General features: G+C 54.5%; 1 protein-coding gene across 1 annotated transcript in view; it reads right to left on the bottom strand.

Moving 5' to 3' along the window:
- The window catches only part of LOC102937233, a 35,459-nt gene extending 20,046 nt beyond the window's left edge, over nucleotides 1–15,413 (bottom strand). The window contains exons 1-6 of the mRNA XM_037879000.2: nucleotides 15,128–15,413; nucleotides 10,644–10,926; nucleotides 9,671–9,837; nucleotides 9,074–9,324; nucleotides 6,362–6,509; nucleotides 5,355–5,504 (exon numbers count right to left, since the gene is read on the bottom strand). Coding sequence (XP_037734928.1) covers nucleotides 5,355–5,504; nucleotides 6,362–6,509; nucleotides 9,074–9,324; nucleotides 9,671–9,837; nucleotides 10,644–10,926; nucleotides 15,128–15,313 — 1,185 coding nt within the window. The 5' untranslated portion in view covers nucleotides 15,314–15,413. The remainder of the gene's footprint in view (nucleotides 1–5,354; nucleotides 5,505–6,361; nucleotides 6,510–9,073; nucleotides 9,325–9,670; nucleotides 9,838–10,643; nucleotides 10,927–15,127) is intronic.
- Nucleotides 15,414–27,337: the final 11,924 nt, after the last annotated feature.

Here is a 27,337-nt window from a genome sequence, read left to right as displayed (position 1 = left end):
GCCTGGAGAAAATCTCAGTTTGGTTTGACACAAGCATATTGTGCATCTCCTTCCCACCTTGAGGGGAGGGTGAACTCTATGAGCTTACATTGTATAAATCCCTGTGCAGTGTAAGATGGTACCATTTTGGGTTTATTCTCCAGAGGTGGGGTACGTGCCTGGGGAGCTGGGAAACTGGCTGGTGTCTGCTGGTTGCACTCAGGTACGCAGTTTGGGTGAGTGGCACCACCTACTGTCTTGTTGGGTGATAACGAGGCCTGGGTGAGGCTGGTTGTGTCTCCAGCCAAGGAAGCAGTGTGACCAGGCTCAGCCCAACTGAGTGGTTAGAGGAGCGCAGCGGTTTCTCACAGCTCCCAGACTGCACCCCAGGGGTGACAACCTGTCACACCCCCTCCTCTCAATTCTAGCTCCACAGCAGTGCCCAGTAGCCAGGACCAGCAATTGCAAGGAGAGTGCTGCTCAGCCCTGGGACGGAGCATGCTCGGTTGCTCTGTGCTGCTCATGCAGGTGAAGTCTGGTCACAGGTAGCAGCTGTGAGGGCCTAGAGCAGATGGAAGCTTCAGAGAGCTTAGCTGCGAAGTTCTAACAAGTCTGCACCGTGTGTGTGAAAGGGAGATATTTTACAGAGGCTTCTAACTTGGCAAAAGTTAGGGCAATTTTCATGGGATGGCAAAAGGCATCTCCCAGACCCCAGGGTGACCCACCTGCTAAATTTCCAGCTCCTGCTCCAAAGCCTCGGGGTGCTAGAGCTTCTCAAAGAAGGGGTTACGAGGGTTAACGTGGGCAAAACAACATATTGTTCGCTAATCTCATTCTCAGAAACAGCTGAACCACTTTCGCCTGAAATGTTCCCCCAAATATTCGGCCTGAGACACCCAACATGGGAAACTTCAACCCAAGCAGCTAAAGCCTGGCACTGTTATACCCAACTGAGACCAGCGCCTGAGACTGGAAGTGTCGGGCACCCCTCCCTGCGGGCAGCACTTCCTGCCCCAGCTATCATGGGTATTTTCATGTCACCTCCTCCTAGAGCACCCCTGATTCCCCAAGGGTGGTACAGCCTCTTATTCCTCCTTCCACAGGGCATGGTGACCCTCCACAGGACTAGTGGGCCTGTACACTCAGTGTCTCCGCCTAGTGGCTGGATCAGCCACTGGCTAGACAGCTCCTACAACCTCTGGCACGTCACGCTTTATTGTAAGGGGAACCCAGGACCAGCAGATAATGAAGAGAAACGACGTTTATTCCCAGAAAGATGGAGGTGAATTAAAAGAAGGAAACGGGACCCGACCCATAACCAACCCATCATGCTGCTCTAAGCGCCAAATGCTACGAACAGAGTAGCAAGGACGGCCTTGCCCCGGCGCCTCCCCACAGGCCTCAGCTGGCCGGTGGAGTGGGAGCTCAAGGAGAGGGGCTGGCATCTCTTGGAGAGAAGCCCTTCTCTCTCTTCTGGGTGCAGTGGGTCCCTGGTGGAGTCAAGCCCTGGCTGCCCCAGGCTTAGGGTTGCCAACTTTCTAATCGCACAAAACAGAACACCCTAGCCCACCCTATGCCTGAGGCCCCACCTCTGCCCCTTCCCCAAGGCCTCTCCCACAGCTCACTACATTCTCTCTCCCTCTGTGGCTCACTCTCCCATACCCTCACTCACTTTCACTGGGCTGGGGCAGGGGGTTGCGGGGTGCAGGAGGGGGATGGGCTCTGGGGTGGGGCCGGGGATGAGGGGTTTGGGATGCAGAAGGGGGCTCCAGGTTGCAGGGTGGGAGTGAGGGATTCAGAGTGCAGGATGGGGTTGTGGGTTGAGGCAGGAGGAGGCTCTTGGTTTGGGGGGGCTCAGGGCTGGGGCAGGGGGTTGGGGCATGGGCTTACCTTGGGTGGCTCCTGGTCAGCGGCGCAGTGGGGCTAAGACAGGTTCCCTGCTTGTCCTGGCACCGCACTGGGCCCTGGAAGCGGCCAGCAGGTCCAGTTCCTAGATTGGGGGGCCAGGAGGCTCTGTGCGCTGCTCTCGCCCGCAGGCACCCCCCCCCCAGCTCCCATTGGCCACGTTCCTGGCCAATGGGAGTGCGGAGCCGGTGCTTGGGGTGGGGTCAGTGCGCAGAGCCCTGTGGGCCCCCTGCCTAGGAGCCGGACCTGCTGGCCTCTTCCAGGGCACAGCGTGGTGCCAGGACATGTAGGGACTAGCCTGCTTTAGCCCCACAGCACCACCAACTGGACTTTTAACGGCTCGGTCAGCACCCTGGTCGGTGGTGCTGACCGGAGCCACCAGGTTCTCTTTTTGACCAGGCATTCCGGTCGAAAACCAGACACCTGGCAACCCTAGCCTGGCTCCGGGTTCAGGGAGCCCTACTGGGCACAGCTGGCAGTCAGTCCTCACAGACACAGGGCAGTCTTGGGGCCCTCTGGCCAAGGAAGTCCAGATGGCTTCTGCTGGGATCAGCCCTAGGGCTGCATCCCCTCTGGTTGCCAGCTCTCCTCACAAACACTGTCCCTGCCCCACTCAGTGCCCATCAGGGTGGTCCCAGCATGGGCAGGCTCTCCAGGGCCTCCAGCTGGTCACCCAGCTTGTCCACTGAGCTCCTGGCTTGGCCTCCACAGGCTGCCTGCGTCTCTCCAGCTCAGACTGAACAGGCTAGCTGCATTCAGTGCCATAGTCTCTGTGCTGCTGTCTGCAGGACCCACTTCTCCCAAGCCCCCAAACTGGCAGGGAGAATAAATTCTCCATACAGCCATCCTTCCTCGCCTCCACACACACACTCCTTCCTAATAGCGTCCCCCAGGGAAACAGATACGTTCTCCCCCCAAGTACCTCTCATCTTTCCTGCTCTGCTGTGGAAACCCAGCAGGACCCATGTTAAATGGGCATCACTGTTACATTCATTTTGATGGAATAAATGGGCCCAGAGCCTCAAAGGTGTTAACACGAGCCTGTCACGGTACAATATCAAACGGTCGGTGTGGTTCGGGGCTTTGTGAGACCGAGCTCTCGGCCTGCAAACAAACCAGGACATGTTTTGTTAACACCTTTTATAAAGAATAACAAAAAAGAAGGAAAAACATTAAAGCATCTGAAATGTAAAATATTAAGTACGGTTTGATTTTTTAACAGTAGCCCTTCTTCCCTTTCCCTTTAGCTGTAGAAAGTCTGTAGATAGAAAACCCTGTCTGAGAGTCTCGGAGATGATATCTAAGATGGTAACAACTGTCAATTTGCGGGGCCGGGGGGGTGGGGGGGGAAGAAAGTGAGTTGAGCTGGGTTGGAGATGTTGCTGTTAAAGTGCCATCCTCCTTCCTTTAAGACAAAACACACCCAAGGGGAGAGAACAGAACAGCACAGAGACAAAATACAGCCTGTCTCTGGTGCTGACTCTCACTTGCAACCTCACTGCTGGAGAAACACGCCAAGCCCACGCTCCGCTCAGCCGCTCCTGGCAAACTTGTACCAGCATTGGACGATTTAAGGCATTGCTTGTAGCTGCCTATGTGGATAAAGGCTCCCAGCAGTGATGGAAAATAAGCCAGACTCTTGTTAAACAGAAGGCAAAAGGTGAGGGATAGGAAAGAGAAAGTCTTTTCTTTTCAGCCCCCCAAAAGGGAGTGGTGGGTGAAATAGCCCATCCCCTTATTATTTAGGCCTAATTTCTGATGCATCCATTTTGGTTGATTGATTTCTGGCCTCACACTTCTCTTGTTTACCAGGCAAGATCTTAACACCGGCCTTGAGTTGAGTTATGTCAGGAGGCCGTTTGGTTTAGACTAATTCAGTCTGTCTCCGTTTGCTCCCCGAACACCAACACTGATGACAACCGGTTGTGACACGTTATGAACGTTCACTCACTTCTCACTGTTCAGCTCACTAGGAGGGTACATTACTAGACCCAAACATTACGACATCACTCAAACAGGGATATGCCCCACTGGGGACGTGGTCCCCCCACCCAGTCATCCCTCAAACACACACACGCACCCCAAGCAATGAACATGGTAAAAAACTCGGCAATCTGCAGAGAGGGGAAGTACCCCTGGACAGAGAAAAAATGCATCATAGACTCTGATGCCACCAGGGACCGGAGAGGAGGAAGTGCCCTCCAAATGCCAAGAGAAACGCCTGGAGATCACGGCAGGAGGGGAGACGGCGCAGGGAGACAGCGGGAGAAGGGCCGGGCTGTCCTCTGAAAGGAGGCAATTGGCCTTGAGATGCTCCCAGTTGACGCCCAGTCTGGGTGCAAAGTTAATAGAGAAGCAGCGAGTGAGTCTCGTTTTCCTGCCGTTCTTCCTTCCCCCCCAAAAAGACCCCTGGCTCTTGGGCCTGTTTATCTGTTTCCCCAGCCCCAGTGCTAGCACCTAGGGCCCCATTCCCAACCTGCCCTGGCATCATGCCAGCGTGGAGCGAGTCCAAACGCTGCCACTCTGAGTCAGTAGCATTTCCCACCCTCCCTGCCTCGGTGTCAGTGACAACGCAGGGAGCGAAGCGCTCCGGGGCCTTGTCCACACACGTCGCCCCGGGGTGAGTTCGTCCACATAGTGCAATTGGAAGAGCTATTCCGGTGGAGTGCACTCGCAGCGCGCACCTGCCAGGGCTCGCGTGGCCGCACTCCACATTGCTAAAGCCTGGTGCATTGTGGGGAGGTATCCCACCATCCTCCACACCCCAGCTGGCTCCCTGCCTTATGGGGAGTTTTGCTGTGTATTGACACCCCCTCGCATTGTAGGGAACTGTGGGAGTCTGGGATTTAATGCCAGGATTCCCTCACCTATCCCATAATTCACCTGTCTGCCAACCCAGAGAGAGGCCGCGCTGTTGTCCATTGCTAGGGCAGGATGCGCCAGCCTGTCATTGTAGGAAGGGCCTGGCAGGCAGGTGGGCTCAGCAGAGGAAGAGTTGCACAAGCTCACAGGGAGTAGCAGGGTGAATGCAGACAGACAAGGGAATAGACCTGGCCAGGGCTGGAGCAGCATAGGAGACCTGTCCTTGGAGGGGGATGAGGACGTAATGCTCATGGGGGCGGGGTAGCAAGTTGGGGCACTGGGTGGAATGGTCCCAGGCCTGGCTCACGCTCAAGAGCTGCCCACAGCTGGGGAGTGCTCTCCTCTAAATGTCCAGGAGCGCAGGATGGTGTTGGGATAGGGAGGCTCCAGGGTTCCCATCAACTCACAGGCAGGGGGACCATGACGCAGGGGGACTACGGGAACTGGCCACATCCTCCCGGAGATGAGACCAGCCCAGCTCCCATGGCTCAAGGTAGCATGAAAAGTAGGAATGGAGGGAGCCCCCAGAATTCTCCCCCTTCCTGTCCACATTCCTTCTGCCCCTTAGCTGGAGCCATCCCCGTAGGTAGGGCTGGAGAGGTGTCTCAGAGGATGGTGCAGAAGGATGGCTGCTGGTTGGCCATGGCTTGGTTATTGGTGCAGGTGCAGGCTGGCCCAGGCTGAGGTGCTGAGTCCGGATATTCTTGTGCTCCGGTGTGGATCTCAAAGCCCCTGCTCCCTTCGAGGGTTTGCTCAGGCTGGAACAGGAGCACACAGATATTGGGGATCAGTAAAGAGCCAGCGACTGCCCCGCATTGGCTCCAGGTCTCAGGAGCCAGCAGGGGCCCCTAGTGCTGCAGCATGGAGACCCTTTCTGAAACCGTCCTGCGTTAATAACGGCTGCTGTCTGGCGATAACGGAGGGCAGATGGCAGCCCAGCCAGCCAGGGGGAAGAGCTGATTTTCAAGGGGAGCAGCCCTCTCAGGCTGTTGGCACCTCCTGGCCAGACCCTGCTCAGATCAAGATGTCCAGACTTGGCAGATCTGGGCCAAGGATTTGGCAGCACCACGAGTCCTAAAAGGTCACTGCTCCTCCCTCCCCTGTGTTAGGTCTCTGGGGATGGAGGTGCTGCCAGGGGTGGGGGGGCCACAGGGACAGGGAAGGGAGAGGGAAGCCTGGCTGACCTCAGAAGAGAGAGGCTGTATCTGCAGCAGCCTCCCCGCAGGGCACCCAGAGCCCTGTGTCTGGGTGTGGGGCAGAGCAGAGAGGCTCACAACCAACCTTCCCTGGCGAGATGGTGCTGTTACCCTGACGGGGGCTTCCCCAGCCGCTGCAGGGAACACGGTTAGGGAGTGCCTGCCTGGAAAAGCCAGTGCCACTGAACAGACAGGGCCTTCGGAGGGCACCAGCTGGGCAGAGAAGGGGAAGCACAGGGCCAGGGTGAATGGATCTCCCCACTCTGCGGGGGGACGGGGGGTGGGACGACGGGGGAGACGGGGACGGACAACGACGGGATCCCCAGGCTGGGCCTGTGCTGTACAGGGGTGCAGAGGGGGATGCCCGGTGGCGGTGTCTGTGAGCTCAATCAGAGATGCTGTGGTGATGCCATGCTCACCGGCACGTCCCAGGGCTGCACAGGATCGCCGTCGAGGTCCATGCAGCATTGCTGGCCACAGCAGAACTCAGCCTCCTGTGCCACCAGGTCCCAGCGGCTCCCCTCCCCCACAATCCCCGTTGGATCCGCCGGGTCCAGGATGATGGGCCTGAAATGCAGCAAGACACGAAGAGTGGCGGTGCTGACGGGCCAGGCTAAGGCAGGGGGCGCGGCTGGGCACACGCTGCCCCCTTGCCACAGGCTCTGTCCTGCTAGGTGCTGTTGGCTGTCGGTCACACGTCCCTCAGCAGGGAGGGGCTTGGTTGCCGCTCGCTCCAGGCTCTCCCTACCTGTCCCATCCCAGAGTCCCGAGTGCGAGCCCTCTGCACCGCCCCCTCCCCTCCCACAGGAGCTATCCAGGGCCTCACCCCCCTGCTCCCCCAGCCCAGCAGCCGCGCTGCCCACTCTGCAGGGATGGGATTTCAGCCTCACGGCCACAGCTACTCTCCTGCCATTTCAGCCCCGCCCAGCAGCTCTGACTGGCTGCCTTCCCCACTGCCCCGCCTTCTGGGGGGGCATCCGACACTATTCTCACATGAGGGGAGGGGGCAGCTCAGCAAGGCTCCATCTCCTCCTCCTGTGAGCAATGGGGACAGGACAGTTCCTCTGCTCCCCCACCCCTGCAGCACCCACCTGGTGCTAAAGCCCCCCACAGCCTGGAAGGGGGTAGGGGATCCCACTGCAGCTGTCCCGCCCTGGCCTGGGAGAAGCTGGTGAAGAGCCCCAGGAGGAGCAGAGAGGAGGCAGGGGAGGACAGAACTGATGTGGGGGTGGAAGGACAGGACTGATTTGGAGGTTGGGGGCAGAATCAATTGCTGGGCAGGAGATGGACAGATGTGGGGTGAGAGCTGCAGCAGGGGCCAGACTCTCCTGACCCAATAAATCTGGGACCCTGTAGGGAAGCGGTGGGGGTCCCCGCTGCCCAGAGAGAAAGGAGCCCCTCCGGACACCACAGTGGGCGTAGCCAGGGAGCTCTGAGCCCGCCCCCCCAGAGGGTCAGGTGTGGCACAGACGTACAACAGCCCGACCCCAGAGCTCACGGGGAGGGCAGTTGCTGGGGAGACAAGATGCCTCTGGCCTCGCTCCCACTTGGGAAGCCCCAGCGACCTGCGGTGGGCCCAAGGGCTGGCTGGGCCTGCCCTGCCCCAGCGATCCCGAGGAACCCCCTGAGGGCACCACCCCTGAGGACACCACCCTGACCCCAGTACCTCCAGAGGTGGAGGCCAGAAGTAGCCCAGGGGCAGCCGATCCTAGTCTGGCTGCGACACTGCCAGAACGGGTTCCCTAGGGAGGTGGTGGAATCTCCTTCCCTTGAAGTTTTTAAGGCCCGGCTTGACAAAGCCCTGGCTGGGATGATTTAGTTGGGGATGGTCCTGCTTTGAGCCGGGGGCTGGACTAGAACCTCCCGAGGTCCCTTCCAGCCCTGCTATTCTGTGATTCCATGAACCCCTGTCACTGTGCTGCGGCCAGGATCAGCACTGATCTAGCAGTGGGTCTTCTGCTGTGCTAGGACCCCGGGCTGGGACGCAGTGGGTGGCCATCTCCCCCTCTCCCCTCTCTCCTTCGGACCCAGGGTCTGGGCCCACTGTATGTACGGTTATTGCTCAGTCCCTGCCTCAGGGCCTGAGCACCTGGCTCGCCCTTGCCCCACCCTGACCTAGGGCCTGTGTTGTTTCTGCCCTCACAAAGGCCGCGGAGGAAGACTCCTGCGGCCAGACTAATTCCCTGCTAGACCTCTTCCTGAACGGAGTGAGGCTACCCTCTCTGCAGACCCACACAGGGAGGGGGAGCAGGCCGAGGGCGACACTCAGAAGACAGATCGAAAATCACAGTAGCGTCTTTTAAAATAAATAAATAACAAATCATGATTTTTTGGGACCTGACTCAGGAGTTTTGATCTCCTGAGACTGGCTGTGCTGGGATCCGACGAGCCCCAGGTAAAAGCCTTGCTGAATTGCTGGGAGTGGAGGGGGCTGGGCAGCTGTAGGACTGGGGGGATGGGCTGCTATGGAGCTAGGGTTACAGCATGAAGTGCCTGGAAGGTTTTGCTCTGGGGAGGAGCTGCGAGTTCTCTGCACCGTCAGGCAGCACCGGGTACAAATCTGTGTCATTTGGTCACGGGTGGGTCTTGTCATGAGAGCTCCTGTAGCCGGGCCCGTCGTGGGTGGCTCACTGAGCACGGATGGGGCTGCTGGCGCTGCCTGTGGGGGTATCAAAATGAGGAAACAAATACCCCCACGTCTCCTGATTCCTGATTTGGGGGCCAGTCTCCTGGGCTCAGCCGTGCTGCAGTTGCCCCTCCCCCTGTAGCCTGACACCAGGCACCCGGGACTCAGCCCAGACTTCCTTGGCAGGGTGGGGAGCGGAGATGCAGGTGCCCCAGGAGCAGTTACAGTGTCGGCTCCTCCCTATGCCTGGGACAGCAGATTTCGCCTGTAGCACATACCCCGAGCTGGAGCCAGCAGCCTAGACGTGGGAGCACCAGCCTGCATCTCCCACCCTGAGCTCCCTGCTCTGCCTGGACTGAGCCCTGAGCACGCTAGTCACGTCCACACACCATGCTGCTGGTTTCATGGTCCCACCAGCCGCTCCCAGTGCGGACCTGAACAGGACCACCCCAGGGGCCCGGAGCAGGAGCGGGGTGTGTGGGGCATGATGTGGAGGGAAACTGACCTGTCTTTCTGGAGCTGACGGTGCAAGAATCGTTCCAGGAGCTCGTCCGCAAAGTTGTAGTTGATGGTCCAATAGACACAGAGCTTCTTGTATTGCCGGATCAGCTCCAGCACCGTCCGGAAGCCCTCGGCCATGTCGAAGGCTCGATCCCTGCTGCCCTGCTCCCAGGCGTAGATAGACAGGAGCTCCAGCGCATACTGGGGGGGCAGGGACTCCCCCGCTTCCAGGTACTCTTTGTATGGACGGATGTGCTGGCATGGACAACAGGAACAGAGATGAGCCTTGATTCAGTGCCCAGTTCGTGCCCCAAAATCCACTCAGCAAAGGGCACCAGGGCTGGGGCAGGGGGAGCTCCCCGCAGCTGGGCCCTGTCTGTACCAACCGGAACTCAGGCACAGTGAGCTTCCTCACCACAGTGCCCTGTCAGTGCCAGCTCAGTCTGGGCACCATTCAACCATCTCAGACTCAGAAGGAAAAGCATTTAGGGAAGAGGCTTTGCTGTGCCAGTCAAAGCGAGTGGAGGGTGCAGGGAGGGGAAAGCATGATCCCCCCACCTCTGCCCCAGGGGCTCTAGGAAGCCTGGCCTGGCTACCGTACCTGCTTGTACCAGTATTTCACCAGGCGGATCAGGCTTTTCACTTTGGTGCGGCGATCCACCACGAAATCCCGCTGCAGCTCAGTGAAGCAGGTAGAGAACTCGCCCCCCCGGGAGTAGCTGTGGATCAGCTCCTTGTACACCTGGGAGTCAGGCTTGGCACCCGAGGCTGGCAGGGAACATAAACACACAGGTGCATGCCAGGCTGGGCTCCATCTCTGTTTAACCTCAGCTTGGCACCTGCAGTGCAAACCTGGACCCTGGTAATGCAGGGGGACCCACCTGGGACTATTTAGCAGAAGGACCCAGCTTGGGGGGCAGAGGCCTGGTAGGCAGGCTGGGAGCAGAGGAGGATTCCCATTGGTCTGCCCCTGTCTCTCATGCCACCCGGTGCAGCACGAGTGCCCGTCCAACCCCTGCAGGAGTTCACGTGACACCTGAGCTGTGGGAGCTGGCACAGCGCCTGGGGGAGGGCATCTGCATTCATTTCAGGGCAGGGGTGTGTGCAGGGGGGCAAGCAGGGGCACGGACCCCCCAATCAACGGGGGTACAGAACTCAGACGGGGCAGAGAGAATGAGCTCCACCAGCCCTGGGGCCATGGGGTGGGGGTGCGGGGTGTGCACCAGCTCTACCGGGCGCAGTGAGGAGAAGCCAGCTCCTCCAGCCCAAGGGGCTGCAGGGGTGGGGGGTGGAGAGCAAGCTCCTCTGGCCGTGGGAGGCACAGAAAGTGCCTCTCCAAAAGCGGCCAAATTTTTATTCCCCTGCACACCCATTTCCAGGTGTTGTACCATTGCAGAGAGCGGGGTAGCAAAGATCTAGGGATCTGTAGAGAAACCGTGACACCAGGGACCCGGAAAACACAGCTCTTGGCCCAGACTCTCCCCCCAAGGAGAATCCCTGCCTTTGGAGATGGCCAGAGAGCAGGCAGCCATCACAGCCCATGTCCCTGGCGGAGTAGGGGCAGCAGGACGTACACAGGGCGTTGTAGGCTGGCAGCACGTCAAACTCTATGGATTCATCGAGCGTCTTGGAACTCATCATGAAGCTCAGCACACGGGGGTTCGGCCACCGGGACTGCTTAATTGACACCTCAAAGTGCTTCTGCTGCTGGCACTTCTCCAGCATCCTCTTGATCTCCTTGATGATCGCTGCCCGGTTCGTCTCCTGATCGCTGTACCCTTTGAAGCAGCTGAGGAACACCACGAGGTCGGCATCGGAACCACCTTTCAGTGACGTGCCTTTGCCCAGGGAGCCTCCCTGCCGGGAGAGGGGAGTTAGTCCCAAGTCACCTGCTGGGCCTGCCTCCCCTACCCCTCCTGCAGAGCCCACTGATCAGCTAGTCTGAGCCCTGGTGAACGCAGCGCCAGCCCTCTGCCCAGGGACTCCTGCATCCAGCCCATCACGTCTGGCTGAGCTACGCAGACCTGTTAGAAACCCCAGTCTTGACTGAAAGACTTCAAGTGACGGAGAAGCCACCACGTCCTAGGTTAAGCTGTCCCTTTGGTTAATGACACCCCCCGTTAAAAAAAAATGTATCTTCTTTCCAGTCCAAATTTATCCCGCTGCAGCTTCCAGCTACTGGATCTTGTTCTGCCTTTTTCTGCTAGATTAAAGAGCCATCTGCTATAAGAAATCTCTTTCCAGGGAGGTAGGTTTAGCCCATGATCATGTCACCTCCTACTCATCTCTTAGCTAAGCTAAAGAAAGGGAACTTCTTAGGCCAAACAGGGTAAAGACGGGTTTTCAACACTTCAGATCATTCGTTGGCTCTTCTCTGAACCCTTTCCAGTTTTTTCAGCATCCATTTTAAAGTGTGAGCAGGATCCAGGAATGGTCTCGCCAATTCTGTACCCAAAGTGAAAATACCACCTCCCTGTTCCAACTGCATCCACAGCTGTATTTCTGCAAATGACCAAGGATCACAGAAGCCTTGCACTGGGAGCTGATGTTTAGCTGCCTTCCCCCATGACTCCTAAGTACTGTTCAGTCACTAATGTCCAGGATCCAGCTCCCCGCCCTGAACCTATGACTCGCTGTCTTCGTTCCTAGGTGTATGTGTGACGAAGTGGAACTGTTCTTAATGTTTCCTCTGAATAGTGTGGGGGTGCCTCAGTTTCCCCTAGGCAGTTCTTAAGTATCTAGGTGGTGGGATAAGGGTGTATGATCATTGCAGAGCCCTAGAGGGCAGGTGTGTGCAGGAGTCTGGACACAGAGAACGGCCGACACCCTGTTTCCTGGCAACTGATGGCCTGGGCCCTTCCCCCCAGCAAGGTGAGAGCTAAAGGGTTGGAGAACAAAGGAATCAGGTGACCTCCTGGCCTGGGAAAGGGACAAAGCCCAGAGGAGGAGGGGCTGGAGGGAGTTTCAGTTTGGGGCTGGCTGGGACATGGAGTGAAGTGCAGACGTGGTTGTCTGGCTCACTGCCCCCCAAAATGGACCCAGCTGAGGGGTTCGGTTCTCTGCACCTGCAAGCTCTGTTTTAGACCATGTTCCTATCGTTTAATGAACCTGTTTTACTGGCTGGCTGAGAGTCACGTCTGACTGCGGAGTTGGGGGGCAGGACCCTCTGGCTTCCCCAGGACCCCACCTGGGCGGACTCGCTGTGGGAAGCGCACGGAGGGGCAGAGGATGCTGAATGCTCCGAGGTCAGACCCAGGAAGGTGGAAGCTGTGTGAGCTGTGTGTCCTGCAGACAGGCTGCTCACAGGAAGGCGACTGCCCCAGAGTCCTGACTGGCTTCATGGGGAGCAGTTCCAGAGCATCGCCCGGGGACTCCGTGACAGTATGACCTTGCATGTCGCTGTAGTAATGTTGTTCCAATGAGCCCAACTTACTAAGGGATCCAGATCACTCTGTAGCTGACCTCTCCCCATCACTATTTACCATGGTATCAATCTTTGTGTCATATGCAATCTTACCAGCAATGATTTTATATTTACTTCCAGATCACGGATAAAGATATGGAACAGCATTGAGTCGAGAGCAGATCCCTGCAGGACGCCACTAAAACCCCACCATTGGATGATAACTCCCTATTTACACTTGCTTTTGCACACCTATCAGTAGGAGCGCTCTGAACTCATTCGATATGGGTTACAGTGATTTTGCACGGTGCTGAGTTTTCACTCCCAGTGTCACATGGGACCAAGGCAAATGCCTGCCAGGAGTCAAAGTACATTATGTCCACACCTCTCCCAGGGGAGCACCCTAACCGCTGGGCCAGATCCAACTAGGCTTTGCAATGCTGAGCCAGCTTCAGGTGCTCTGCCACTCAGTGGAATCCACAGCCCGGCATCAGGCACCCAGCCTCCCTGTGCAATGCACGGGGAGAGCCAGGCACCCAAGAATGGGTCCCACTCAAAACACACTGGAGCAGGAGGAGCACTCCCCCAGAGTGGGAGAGCTTGTTTCAGATCCCAACTCTACTTAATTCAGGGCAGGGCCTTGCACATAGGGCTCCCACTGGGAGTCCAAATCACTGGCTATAGGGTATTCTGGGGTGAGACTTGCAATTCCTCCTGGGAATGTAAGTACCTACAGGATTAGGCAGTAGCTCAGTAGCAGTTTTGAGGATTTAAATTTTGTATTTAGGTACCTAAAGCAGCAGTTAGATGTCTAAACCCCTTTGTGGATCTAACTGCAAACTTGTAATGTCATCCGAAAACATGATTTGTTTCACAAGATCTGTGGGCCATGAAATCATGTTGACTGGCAATACATATTCTGCCATTCCTTAATTCCTTACTGATTGTGCTCCATACCAAACTTTCCCTGATTTTCTCTGGGACTGATGTCTGACAGCTTTACTGTCCTTATCTAGTATTGGACCGATACCATATGCTAGGATTTGATTTGTTTTTGAAATATTTAAAGAATTTCTTCTCATCGTCCTTAACCCTATTGGCCATAGAGTTTTCATTGATACCTTTAGCTTCTCTTATCAATTGTCTGCAATTCCTAACTACCAGTTTGTACTTATTGCTATTTTATATAATTGCTCCTTTCACCTTCCCTCTCAACTATGATTTTCTTTAATTGCAGATCCCTTGGGCATGTAATAAAGCATCCTTAAACTGCTCCTAATCATTCATATTTTTATGTTTACGTTTTTCCTCCTATTCAATTTTGCTCAGGACTGTTTTCAGCTCTGGGAAACTGGCCCTCTTAAAGCACCAAGTCTATATATTGGTTGGGACTATCTTCTGTTTGCACAGAGCAAATTAAATTAGATCATGATCACTTGCACCTAGGTAACCATCAGGTTTTAGTTCAGTGATAATTCATCTTTATCCTTCAGAATGAAGTATAATATAGAATTCCCCTGAGCTGACTGTGATGCTTTTTGCATTAGAAAGTTCCCAGCTATAATGATTAGAAACTCCAAGGATGTTTTTCCCATGGTAGCATGAGCGCTGCAGCATGTGCCCCCTCCCCCACGATCCAAACCCCCCATGATAAAGCAACTCTTCCTACACATACTAGATAGCTTCTCAAGGAGCTGCTCCCCTGTGCCTTCATCTGATTTTGACTATAGCAGAATGCACAGTACCTGCCTTGGGACGGATCAGTTAGAACACAGATCCACATGCATCCCAGCTCCTGTTCCTCTGGACTGTCACTAGCTCTAAAGCAGGTAACGGTATCTATGATGCAGATGTCATCCTACCCCCTTCTGTGCTTCCACATCACCCCCTTCCCCATCTCCTCCCCAGAGATTCTGGCCACAGAACCCACCTCCACTGCTCCTTGCTCCAATCCCCAGCGAGGTCCCCACCAGCTCTCTCCCACCTGGGCAAGCCTGGCTGCTGGTCCCTCCCTCTTCCTCCCCAACCTGTGCTCTTGGCAGGGGAAGTGGCTCCCAGCTGGTAACCCAGGCATGTTGTGGGCTGCCAGGTGAGGGCCTGCCCTTCCCTTCAGCACAGCCATACTGCTCTCAGCAGCTGGAGGGGCTGTCCTGGTGCTCAGCCTGCCCAGAGGCTGCCCCCTCCTTGCCAGGTAACCACATAACACTCTGTTCCTTGCTGCACACACCCTGGCAGCGATCCCTCCTGCGAGCCCCAGCACTCCCTCCTGAGGCACCCCAGATCCTCGGCATCCCTGGCGGGATCAGTGCCACTCAGCAGAGCACCCACGGGGTCTCAGGAGCGCCCTGCCCAGACGCACCTGGCCCATTCTCCTCCTTGACTCTAGCATCGGTCCCTGCCCCTGGGGCCCCAAAGGCCAGAACCCGAGTCCCACGTCCTGGTGTTACACCCGGGGCCCTGGCCAGTCACTCTGGGGTCTCCTGAAGGAAAGGACCGAGTCCCTCTCCTGTATCCCAGACATGCACACAGAGCCTGGCCACTCGGGGCAGGTCACCCCTACCTGGCATTGACTTGCACCTTGTGCAGAGCAGCTGCCTGGTGTGCCACACCCCAGCAGTCATGCCAGGAGCAGCTGGGACAGGCCCCACCACTCACCTTCACAACCTTCAGCACCTTGATGCAGGGCCGGGGGCAGTCGGCGAAGCAGTTTGTTTTCAGGAACTCACAGATCGTGTCGATGGCTTGGCGAGCCTGGCGCAGGAACGTGTGGTCGGGCTGCAGTGTGTCGAAAATGAACTTATCCAGCTTCCGAGCAGGCATCTGGTAAAGATCCAGAGCCATCGGAGCAGGCCTATCCTGGGCCCACGCTGCTTTAGAGCCCCTTGGGGGAGCCTGGGCTGCAGTCGATGTCTACAGCAGGGGCAGTGGGGAAGGCAGTGTTAGCATGGCCCCGGCTGCAGGGCGTTTGCAGGGCCCTGGCGCGGCGCTGTAGCTCCAGCTGGCTCTTTCCCCTGGCACGCCCTGCTTTCGTTTTCGTGCCTCCCTTATGGGTTTCATTTTCTGCTGCGGCTCAGTGCAGACTGGCTGCAGAGAGCTGCTCGCAGGAGTCAGGTTTCAGAGGGGAGCCGTGTTAGTCTGTATCCGCAAAAACAACAAGAAGCCTAGTGGCACCTTAGAGACGAACACATTTATTTGGGCAAAAGCTTTCGTGGGCTAGAACCCACTTGCCCAAATAAATGTGTTTGTCTCTAAGGTGCCACAAGGACTCCTCATTCTCAGAAGTTAGATAACGTAAGGCAATGTGGACTGGAGGAGAAGCCCCATCGCTTAGTGAAGCTCTCCAAGCCAAGCCCTGTAAATGACCCTTTCTCCCAGCACCTGGGCCCTGATTCATAGATTCATAGATATTTAAGTCAGAAGGGACCATTATGATCATCTAGTCTGACGTCCTGCACAACGCAGGCCACAGAATTTCACACACCACTCCTGCAAAAAACCTCACACCTATATCTGTGCTATTGAAGTCCTCAAATCATAGAATCATAGAATCATAGAATATCAGGGTTGGAAGGGCCCTCAGGAGGTCTTGTAGTCCAACCCCCTGCTCAAAGCGGGACCAATCCCCAACTAAATCATCCCAGCCAGGGCTTTGTCAAGCCTGACTTAAAAACTTCTAAGGAAGGAGATTCTACCACCTCCCTAGGTAACGCATTCCAGTGTTTCACCACCCTCCTAGTGAAAAAGTTTTTCCGAATATCCAACCTAAACCTCCCCCACTGCAACTTGAGACCATTACTCCTTGTCCTGTCATCTTCTACCACTGAGAATAGTCTAGAACCATCCTCTTTGGAACCACCTTTCAGGTAGTTGAAAGCAGCTATCAAATCCCCCCTCATTCTTCTCTTCTGCAGACTAAACAATCCCACTTCCCTCAGCCTCTCCTCATAAGTCATGTGCTCTAGACCCCTAATCATCTTTGTTGCCCTTCGCTGGACTCTCTCCAATTTTTCCACATCCTTCTTGTAGTGCGGGGCCCAAAACTGGACACAGTACTCCAGATGAGGCCTCACCAATGTCAAATAGAGGGGAACGATCACGTCCCTCGATCTGCTGGCAATGCCCCTACTTATACATCCCAAAATGCCATTGGCTTTCTTGGCAACAAGGGCACACTGTTGACTCATGTCCAGCTTCTCGTCCACTGTCACCCCTAGGTCCTTTTCCGCAGAACTGCTGCCTAGCCATTCGGTCCCTAGTCTGTAGCGGTGCATTGGATTCTTCCGTCCTAAGTGCAGGACCCTGCACTTATCCTTGTTGAACCTCATCAGATTTTTTTTGGCCCAATCCTCCAATTTGTCTAGGTCCCTCTATATCCTATCCCTACCTGCCACCGTATCTACCACTCCTCCTAGTTTAGTATCATCCGCAAATTTGCTGAGAGTGCAATACACCACCCTCCAGATCATTTATGAAGATATTGAACAAAACTGGCCCCAGGACCGACCCCTGGGGCACTCCACTTGATACCGGCTGCCAACTAGACATGGAGCCATTGATCACTACCCGTTGAGCCTGACAATCTAGCCAACTTTCTACCCACCTTATAGTGCATTCATCCAGCCCATACTTCATTAACTTGCTGACAAGAATACTGTGGGAGACCGTGTCAAAAGCTTTGCTAAAGTCGAGGAATAACATGTCCACTGCTTTCCCTTCATCCACAGAACCAGTTATCTCATCATAGAAGGCGATTAGATTAGTCAGGCATGACTTTCCCTTGGTGAATCCATGCTGACTGTTCCTGATCACTTTCCTCTCCTCTAAGTGCTCCAGGATTGATTCCTTGAGGACCTGCTCCATGATTTTTCCAGGGACTGAGGTGAGGCTGACTGGCCTGTAGTTCCCCGGATCCTCCTTCTTCCCTTTTTTAAAGATTGGCACTACATTAGCCTTTTTCCAGTTGTCCAGGACTTCCCCCAATCGCCATGAGTTTTCAAAGATAACAGCCAATGGCTCTGCAATCACAGCCGCCAACTCCTTTAGCACTCTCGGATGCAGCGCATCCAGCCCCATGGACTTGTGCACGTCCAGCTTTTCTAAATAGTCCCTAATAGTCACTTCTTTCTCCACAGAGGGCTGGCCACCTACTCCCCATGCTGTGTTGCCCAGCGCAGCAGTCTGGGAGCTGACCTTGTTCGTGAAGACAGAGGCAAAAAAAGCATTGAGTACATTAGCTTTTTCCACATCCTCTGTCACTAGGTTGCCTCCCTCATTCAGTAAGGGGCCCACACTTTCCTTGGCTTTCTTCTCGTTGCCAACATACCTGAAGAAACCCTTCTTGTTACTCTTAACATCTCTTGCTAGCTGCAGCTCCAGGTGCGATTTGGCCCTCCTGATTTCATTCCTACATGCCCGAGCAACATTTTTATACTCTTCCCAGGTCATTTGTCCAATCTTCCACATCTTGTAAGCTTCTTTTTTATGTTTAAGATCCGCAAGGATTTCACCATTAAGCCAAGCTGGTCGCCTGCCATATTTACTATTCTTTCAACACATCGGGATGGTTTGTCCCTGTAACCTCAATAGGGATTCTTTGAAATACAGCCAGCTCTCCTGGACTTCTTTCCCCCTCATGTTATTCTCCCAGGGGATCCTTCCCATCAGTTCCCGGAGGGAGTCAAAGTCTGCTTTCCTGAAGTCCAGGGTCCGTATTCTGCTGCTTCCCTTTCTTCCCTGTGTCAGGATCCTGAACTTGACCAACTCATGGTCACTGCCTCCCAGATTCCCATCCACTTTTGCTTCCCCTACTAATTCTTCCCGGTTTGTGAGCAGCAGGTCAAGAAAAGCTCTCCCCCTAGTTGGCTCCTCCAGCACTTGTACCAGGAAATTGTCCCCTACATTTTCCAAAAACTTCCTGGATTGTCTGTGCACCGCTGTAGTGCTCTCCCAGCAGATATCAGGATGATTAAAGTCGCCCATGAGAACCAGGGCGTGCGATCTAGTAGCTTCTGCGAGTTGCCGGAAGAAAGCCTCGTCCACCTCATCCCCCTGGTCCGGTGGTCTATAGCAGACTCCCACCACTACATCACTCTTGTTGCTCACACTTCTAAACTTAATCCAGAGACACTCAGGTTTTTCTGCAGTTTCATACCGGAGCTCTGAGCAGCCATACTGCTCCCTTACATACAGTGCTACTCCCCCACCTTTTCTACCCTGCCTGTCCTTCCTGAACAGTTTATAACCATCCATGACAGTACTCCAGTCATGTGAGTTATCCCACCAAGTCTCTGTTATTCCAATCACGTCATAGTTCCTTGCCTTCACCAGGACCTCCAGTTCTCCCTGCTTGTTTCCAAGGCTTTGTGCATTTGTATATAGGCACTTGAGATAACCTGCTGATCGCCCCTCATTCTCAGTATGAGGTAGGAGCCCTCCCCTCACAGACGTTCCTGCCTGTGCTTCCTCCCGGTATCCTGCTTGCCCACTTATCTCAGGGCTTTGGTCTCCTTCCCCCGGTGAACCTAGTTTAAAGCCCTCCTCACTAGGTTAGGCAGCCTGCTCGCAAAGATGTTCTTCCCTCTCTTCGTTAGGTGGAGCCCGTCTCTGCCCAGCACTCCTCCTTCATGGAACACCATCCCATGGTCAAAGAATCCAAAGCCTTCTCTCCGACACCACCTGCGTAGCCATTCGTTGACTTCCACGATTCGACGGTCTCTACCCAGGCCTTTTCCTTCCACGGGGAGGATGGGCGAGAACACCACTTGTGCCTCAAACTCCTTTATCCTTCTTCCCAGAGCCACGTAGTCCGCAGTGATCCGCTCAAGGTCATTCTTGGCAGTATCATTGGTGCCCACGTGGAGAAGCAGGAAGGGGTAGCGATCCGAGGGCTTGATGAGTCTTGGCAGTTTCTCCATCACATCGCAAATCTTATCCCCTGGCAAGCAGCAGACTTCTCTGTTTTCCCGGTCAGGGCGGCAGATAGATGACTCAGTCCCCCTGAGGAGAGAGTCCCCGACCACCACCACCCGCCTCCTTCTCTTGGGAGTGGTGGTCGTGGAACCCCCAACCTTAGGACAGCGCATCTCATGCCTTCCAACCAGCGGAGTCTCCTTCTGCTTTCTCCCCCCAGACGTATCGTCTGGTCCACTCTCCGCAATGGTACCTGTGGAGAGAACATGAAAACGGTTACTTACCTGTGTCTGTGTTGCTGGTACCCGGACATTCCCCCTAATTCTTCTGGAGGTCACATGTTGCCAAGCTTCTTCACTGGCCTCTTGGCTCCGCTGTACAACCTGCTCTAAATCTTTAGAGCTTTGTGCCCATAGAAGCATACCCTGACTTTTGTCCAGGAAATCCTCAGATTCTCGTATGCAACGCAGGGTCAATATCTGTAGCTCCAGACCTTCAATCTTCTCTTCCAATATGGACATTAGCTTGCACTTTGTACAGACAAAGTCGCTTCTGTCCTGTGGAAGAAAGACAAACATGGCACATCCAGTGCAGGTCACAATAGCTGAACACCCCCCCTCCATATCATCTGTAGTATCGTAGTTTAAAGACTTCAAGGATCAGAGAATCCTCCAGCAAGTGACCCGTGCCCCATGCTACAGAGGAAGGCGAAAAACCTCCAGGGCCTCTTCCAATCTGCCCTGGAGGAAAATTCCTTCCCGACCCCAAATATGGTGATCAGCTGAACCCTGAGCATATGGGCAAGATTCACCAGCCAGATACTACAGAAAATTCTTTCCTGGGTAACTCGGATCCCACCCCATCTAATATCCCATCACAGGCCATTGGGCTTATTTACCATGAATATTTAATTACCAAAACCATGTTATCCCATCATACCATCTCCTCCATAAACTTATCGAGTTTAATCTTAAAGCCAGATAGATCTTTTCCCCCACTGCTTCCCTTGGAAGGCTATTCCAAAACTTCACTCCTCTGATGGTTAGAAACCTTTGTCTAATTTCTAGTCTAAATTTCCTGGTGGCCAGTTTATATCCATTTGTTCTTGTGTTCACATTGGTACTGAGTTCAAATAATTCCTCTCCCTCTCCAGTATTTATCCCTCTGATATATTTACAGAGAGCAATCATATCTCCCCTCAACCTTCTTTTAGTTAGGCTAAACAAGCCAAGCTCCTTGAGTCTCCTTTCATAAGACAAGTTTTCCATTCCTCGGATCATCCTAGTGGCCCTTCTCTGTACCTGTTCCAGTCTGAATTCATCCTTCTTAAACATGGGAGACCAGAACTGCACACAGTATTCCACGTGAGGTCTCACCAGTGCCTTGTATAACGTACTAAAACCTCCTTATCCCTACTGGAAATACCTCTCCTGATGCATCCCAAGACCACATTACCTTTTTTCACGGCCATATCACATTGGCAGCTCATAGTCATCCAATGATCAACCAATACTCCAAGGTCCTTTTCCTCCTCCGTTACTTCTAATTGATGTGTTCTCTAGCTTATAACTAAAATTCTTGTTATTAATCTCTAAATGCATGACCTTACACTTCTCACTATTAAATTTCATCCTATTACTATTACTCCAGTTTACAAGGTCATCCAGATCTTCCTGTAGGATATCCCTGTCCTTCTCTAAATTGGCAATACCTCCCAGCTTTGTATCATCCGCAAATTTTATTAGCACACTCCCACTTTTTGTGCCAAGGTCAGTAATAAAAAGATTAAATAAGATTGGTCCCAAAACCGATCCTTGAGGAACTCCACTGGTAACCTCCCTCCAGCCTGACAGTTCACCTTTCAGTAGGACCCGTTGTAGTCTCCCCTTTAACCAATTCCTTATCCACCTTTCAATTTTCCTATCGATCCCCATCTTATCCAATTTAACTAATAATTCCCCATGTGGCACGGTATCAAACGCCTTACTGAAATCTAGGTAAATTAGAGAGCACCATCTGGATCGCCTGTGGTGGGCCTGTGTCACGGAGTCCCTGGGCGATGCTCTGGAACTGCTATGAAGCCAGGCAGGCCGCTGGGGAAGTCTCCTCTCTGGGAGCAGCCTGCCTGCAGGGCAAAAAAGCTCACACAGCTTCCACCTTCCTGGGTCTGACCTCGGAGAATTCAGCATCCTCTGCCCCTTCGTGCGCTTCCCACAGCAAGTCCGCTCAGGCGGGGTCCTTGGGAAGCCAGAGGGTCCTGCACCCCAACTTCACAGTCAGACGGGACTCTCAGCCAGCCAGTAAAACAGAGGTTTATTAGACCACAGGAACATGGTCTAAAACAGAGCTTGCAGGTGAAGAGAACAGGACCCCTCAGCTGGATCCATTTTGGGGGGCAGTGAGCCAGACAACCACGTCTGCACTTCACTCCATGTCCCAGCCAGCCCCAAACTGAAACTCCCTCCAGTCCCTCCTCCTCTGGGCTTTGTCCCTTTCCCGGGCCAGGAGGTCACCTGATTCCTTTGTTCTCCAACCCTTTAGCTCTCACCTTGCAGGGGGGAAGGGCCCAGGCCATCAGTTGCCAGGAAACAGGGTGTCGGCCATTTTCTGTGTCCAGACCCCTGCACACACCTGCCCTCTAGGGCTCTGCAATGATCATACACCCTTACCCCACCCCCTAGATACTTAAGAACTGCATAGGGGAAACTGAGGCACCCCCACAATATTCAGAGGAAACATTAAGAACAGTCCCACTTCGTCACATCTCTCCCCCCTTCGAGATCGAACTGAGCGGGTCACTTTAGCTGGTGACCTGAGGACGTTCAAAGCCACCAACGTTCCCATGGATGCCCCAGCATCTCTCTCATTCCTTGGTAGGAGTTACACCAGGCCCTTCCAGTTTCACACCCTCCCTTAGGTCCGGGGTGGTCGATAGCACTCGCAGGCTGCATGTGGGAAGGTTTATGCGGCCCGTGCCCTTTGGCCACTCCCAAAACCCCAGGGGGTCAAACTGGGATTGGGTCTTCTCCCCAACAAGCTGGCCAAACACAGCCACTTGGTTATAGGACTGTTTAACTTTCTTAACAGCTTTCACTTCATCTGAGACCTTCTCAAAGCTATCCACACTGGATCTTTCAACAGGAAAGTCAGTGGATCCATTCACAACAGAAAACTTCTGGCCGTTAGGAACTGAAACTTTCTTGATTAAATCACTTTCACACCCTTCAGTTGCAGTAAACTGCTTGCAAAGACTCCATGAGGATTCCTTTCCCTAGGGCTTTTCGATGCAACAATTCACACTTCTCAGAAATTCTGCTCTTACCCTCTTCACCTAGGGCTTGCTCTAGAGGAACACTTTCCTGAGCAACAACAGACTCTTTCTGGGTCTCCCTTACATCCAGAATCACCTCTGGCCAATCCGGCGGATTCCTACACAATCCCCTTTCAGGCAAACTTACAGACTTCCTAGATAAAATGTTAGAAGCATTCTCCTTCCCTTTGCCACACACAAGTTCAGGAATCTTTTCCTTCTTGCTGCAGGTTTCCACACCCTCAGTAGGTAACATAATCAAATCATCTTCATGCTCTCCTTGTATCCTGGCTAGGATCTCACCCTGATTAGACAGAGTTGCTCTACCCTTTCCCAACAACACACTAGCAACAGGCAAAATACAAGCACCAGAATTGTCTGGGCTCTGGGATTTTACATAGACACTAACTGGATGCGACATAGTTACAGGGCCATTCTCCCGAGCAGACACAAATTTAGGACCCTTCCCTTCCTGGGCTTTAGCTGAATCCAGAACCCACTCTGAGACAACTGCACGACCCTCAACCATCACACGCTGAAAGGTCCCTTCTGTCTGCTCCACAGACAAAGAAGAGCCGGACACACTTTCTCCTTTACCAGACACACAGCTTGGGATCTCATTCCCCTTGTTCCAGCACACAAGGGTGGTCACAGACAACTGCTTGGAGACGGGGGTAGCTCCCTCCATAGGCAAGTCAATACCCCTGAGAGACACAGGCACATTTCCTTCACTGTCACAATTCTCCACCCAGCTAACAGGTAAGGTCCAAGGACACTCATCTTCCACTCTCCTCACCTTCCCACCCTGCTGACTAGACACAACCATCAGCTCACAAGGCTGCCTAGGCTCATCCAAACTTTCCCTACCAAGCACCTTGCCACTCCCAACAGATACCCTGCCCTGCCTGTGTCTCCCCCCACTCAGCTGGGGTCTCCGCTCCCACTGTGCTCAGCGCTGCCCTTGCTGTCCCAGTGGGGGTAGGCAGCGAGCTCGCTGCTTTCCTCACTGCATCAGAGCCAGTGTGAGCCCCCTCTCCAGTATGCAAGGGGGGCGGGGAGCATCTCTCTGTCCCACCCAGCTCCAGGGGTCTGGTTACAGGCAGGCAGGTAGCCTGAGTCTAGGAGCTCCTCCCTGCTGCCAGCCAGGTCATCTGCATTTTCATTGACCATTTCCCTCTCCACCGATTGGTTCCCTGTATTCAAATTCAAACCCTCGGCAGTTACCGGAGCAGGGCCTGGTTCCTGTCCCAAAGAGACACAGTCACCCCACAACAGGGTCTCGCAGCTGGTGTCCTAGAGCACCCCAACGGCCAGCCAGCCCGACCCCTCCTGGGTCTGCACAGGGATCTGGGCCATAGGCAGGGCAAGGGGCTTCGTCCCTGGGACCTTCACCCAGCTCACACAGCCCCTCAGCATCTGAGGCTGCACCACCCAGGGCCTGACAACAGTTCTCTCTGTCTCAGGATCTCACCACCCCAGGAATGTCTCCCCATTGACCATCACCTACCGCTCCCACTGGGGGTCCGAGGGGCCTAGCCCCAGGAGACTCCACACAGACATATAGGTTGGGGTCAGGAGTGGGAGCCTGTCCACCTCCCCACCCATCTGGCTGACGGAGTCTATGGCCTTGGGACCCAGCAAGGGAGCTAGACACCGGGGCTTTTCCGCAGGGTCCCCCTGGTTCAAATTGCCAGCCTGCTCAAAGGCAGTCAGGTGGGCATCCACATCCCCCCACTCCTTAACCAGGGGCAGCAATTTAGTCTCGAGGTTCCCTGAAGAACTGGCCCCCCGGGGTCTATCCCCACTCACCCCTGGGAGGTCCCCTAGGCCTCTCCACTCCACCACCGCCAGTTCATGCTTCTGCTGCTTCTGCAGCTCTTTCTCGGGCTCTCGCCGTTTCTCACAGTCCTCTTGCTCTCTCGGACTCAGCTCCAATCCTGTCCGTCTCCGATCCCCGGATGGGGAACCCGATCATGAAGACCCTCATCTGGTCGGGGACAGGAGTCTTGGGGATGCCTGGCTACCACTTCAGCTGCTCCCAGATCCTGCTATAGCCCCATTTGGGGTTACGAATCTGTTCCTTAGCGCGGTCATCCTCCTCCAGCTGCACGATTAACTGTGCCTTGGTGAAATTTCCAATGCTCAACCCTCTCTTTTTGCACAGGGTTACAATGTCCGTCTTAAGGAGACGGTGACAGGCCATCACTCCGCTCTTCCCAAGTTGTTGTGGACTCACAGGCCTGTGTGCTCTCAGCTCCCCATGGTTTCCAAGGAGAAGCCCTAGTGTACCAGCCCTTCTCGAGGTCACCACCTCTTTGCCAGGGTCGAGCTGCAGACTCCTCCGCCCCTGGGACCTCTCGCTGCAATCCCCCGGGGGACCCTGTTACTGCAAAAGTCCTTCTCTCTGGTCACACACTCCCAGGGGTTAACTGCCCCCTGAAACCGTCTCTCTCTGAATCTTCAGCACGCCTGGTCCCCGTCAATCCCCCTTCGTTTTACTGCTCCCCAGTCACTTACTGCAGGAAGCACCATCCACGGGGTGCAGCACATCCCACCACTGCCACCAGTTGTCACGGAGTCTCTGGGCGATGCTCTGGAACTGCTCCCCATGAAGCCAGTCAGGACTCTGGGGAAGTCTCCTTTCTGTGAGCAGCCTGTCTGCAGGACACAAAGCTCACACAGCTTCCACCTTCCTGGGTCTGACCTTGGAGCATTCAGCCTCCTCTGCCCCTCCGTGTGCTTCCCACAGCGAGTCCGCTCAGGCGGGGCTCCTGGGGAAGCCAGAGGGTCCTGCCCCCCAACTTCGTAGTCAGACCTGACTCTCAGCCAACCAGAGGTTTATTAGACGACAGGAAAAATGGTCTAAAACAGAGCTTGCAGGTGCAGAGAACCGGACCCCTCAGCTGGATCCACAACCACGTCTGCCCTTCACTCCATGTCCCAGCCAGCCCCAAACTGAAACTCCCTCCAGTCCCCGCTCCTCTGGGCTTTGTCCCTTTCCCGGGCCAGGAGGTCACCTGATTCCTTTGTTCTCCAACAGGCCATCATTTGCCAGGAAACAGGGTGTCGACCATTCTCTGTGTCCAGACCCCTGCACACACCTGCCCTCTAGGGCTCTGCAATGATCATACACCCTTACCCCACCACCTAGAACTGCATAGGGGAAACTGAGGCACCCCCATAATATTCAGAGGAAACATTAAGGACAGTCCCACTTCGTCACAGCCTGATCCTGTCCTCGCTCAGCTAAAACTCCAGCAGTTCCATCCCGGCCCCATTTGAAAGCAGTGGAGCCAGGGGCCAACCCCCAGCGTGAGGGCAGGAGTCCAAGTCCTTTGCCATCGCAGAGGGTTAGCAGAGCTTGGACTCCCGTCACCTCGTTTTTAAGCCTTTTCCAGACCATCTCCAGGGGCTCGGTTCTGTGAGCTGCACGCAGCTGCTGGGGAGTCCTGGGCAGGGGGCGAGGGAGGCGGAGTGGGGGGCAGGAGCGGCCCGAGGAGCAAGGCAGAGCCATGGCAGCTGGGGCCCAGCAGCACATTCAGTTGGGCAAGAAATCTACTGCACTGGGCAGCACAGCATGGGGAGGAGGTGGCCAGCCCTCTGTGGAGAAAGAAGTGACTATTAGGGACTATTTAGAAAAGCTGGACGTGCACAAGTCCATGGGGCCGGATGCGTTGCATCCGAGAGTGCTAAAGGAGTTGGCGGATGTGATTGCAGAGCCATTGGCCATTATCTTTGAAAACTCATGGTGATCCGGGGAAGTCCCGGACGACTGGAAAAAGGCTAATGTAGTGCCCATCTTTAAAAAAGGGAAGGAGGAGGATCCTGGGAACTACAAGCCAGTCAGCCTCACCTCAGTCCCTGGAAAAATCATGGAGCATGTCCTCAAGGAATCAATTCTGAAGCACTTAGAGGAGAGGAAAGTGATCAGGAACAGTCAGCATGGATTCACCAAGGGAAAGTCATGCCTGACTAACCTAATTGCCTTCTATGATGAGATAACTGGTTCTGTGGATGAAGGGAAAGCAGTGGACGTGTTATTCCTCGACTTTAGCAAAGCTTTTGACACGGTCTCCCACAGTATTTTTGTCAGCAAGTTAATGAAGTATGGGCTGGATGAATGCACTACAAGGTGGGTAGAAAGTTGGCTAGATTGTCGGGCTCAATGGGTAGTGATCAATGGATACATGTCTAGTTGGCAGCAGGTATCTAGCGGAGTGCCCCAAGGGTCGGTCCTGGGGCCGGTTTTGTTCAATAGCTTCATTAATGATCTGGAGGATGCTGTGGATTGCACCCTCAGCAAGTTTGCTGATGACACTAAACTGGGAGGAGTGGTAGATACGGTGGCAGGTAGGGATAGGATACAGAGGGACCTAGACAAATTGGAGGATTGGGCCAAAAGAAATCTGATGAGGTTCAACAAGGACAAGTGCAGAGTCCTGCACTTAGGACAGAAGAATCCAATGCACCGCGACAGACTAGGGACCGAATGGCTAGGCAGCAGTTCTGCAGAGAAGGACCTAGGGGTGACAGTGGATGAGAAGCTGGATATGAGTCAACAGTGTGCCCTTGTTGCCAAGAAGGCCAATGGCATTTTGGGGTGTATAAGTAGGGGCATTGCCAGCAGATCGAGGGACGTGATCGTT

The sequence above is a fragment of the Chelonia mydas genome, chromosome 15, assembly GCF_015237465.2.
Source record: "Chelonia mydas isolate rCheMyd1 chromosome 15, rCheMyd1.pri.v2, whole genome shotgun sequence".
NCBI classification, from domain to species: Eukaryota; Metazoa; Chordata; order Testudines; family Cheloniidae; genus Chelonia; species Chelonia mydas.
Note: the sequence above shows the minus strand (reverse complement) of the source record. Positions and strands in the feature narration are given on the sequence as shown.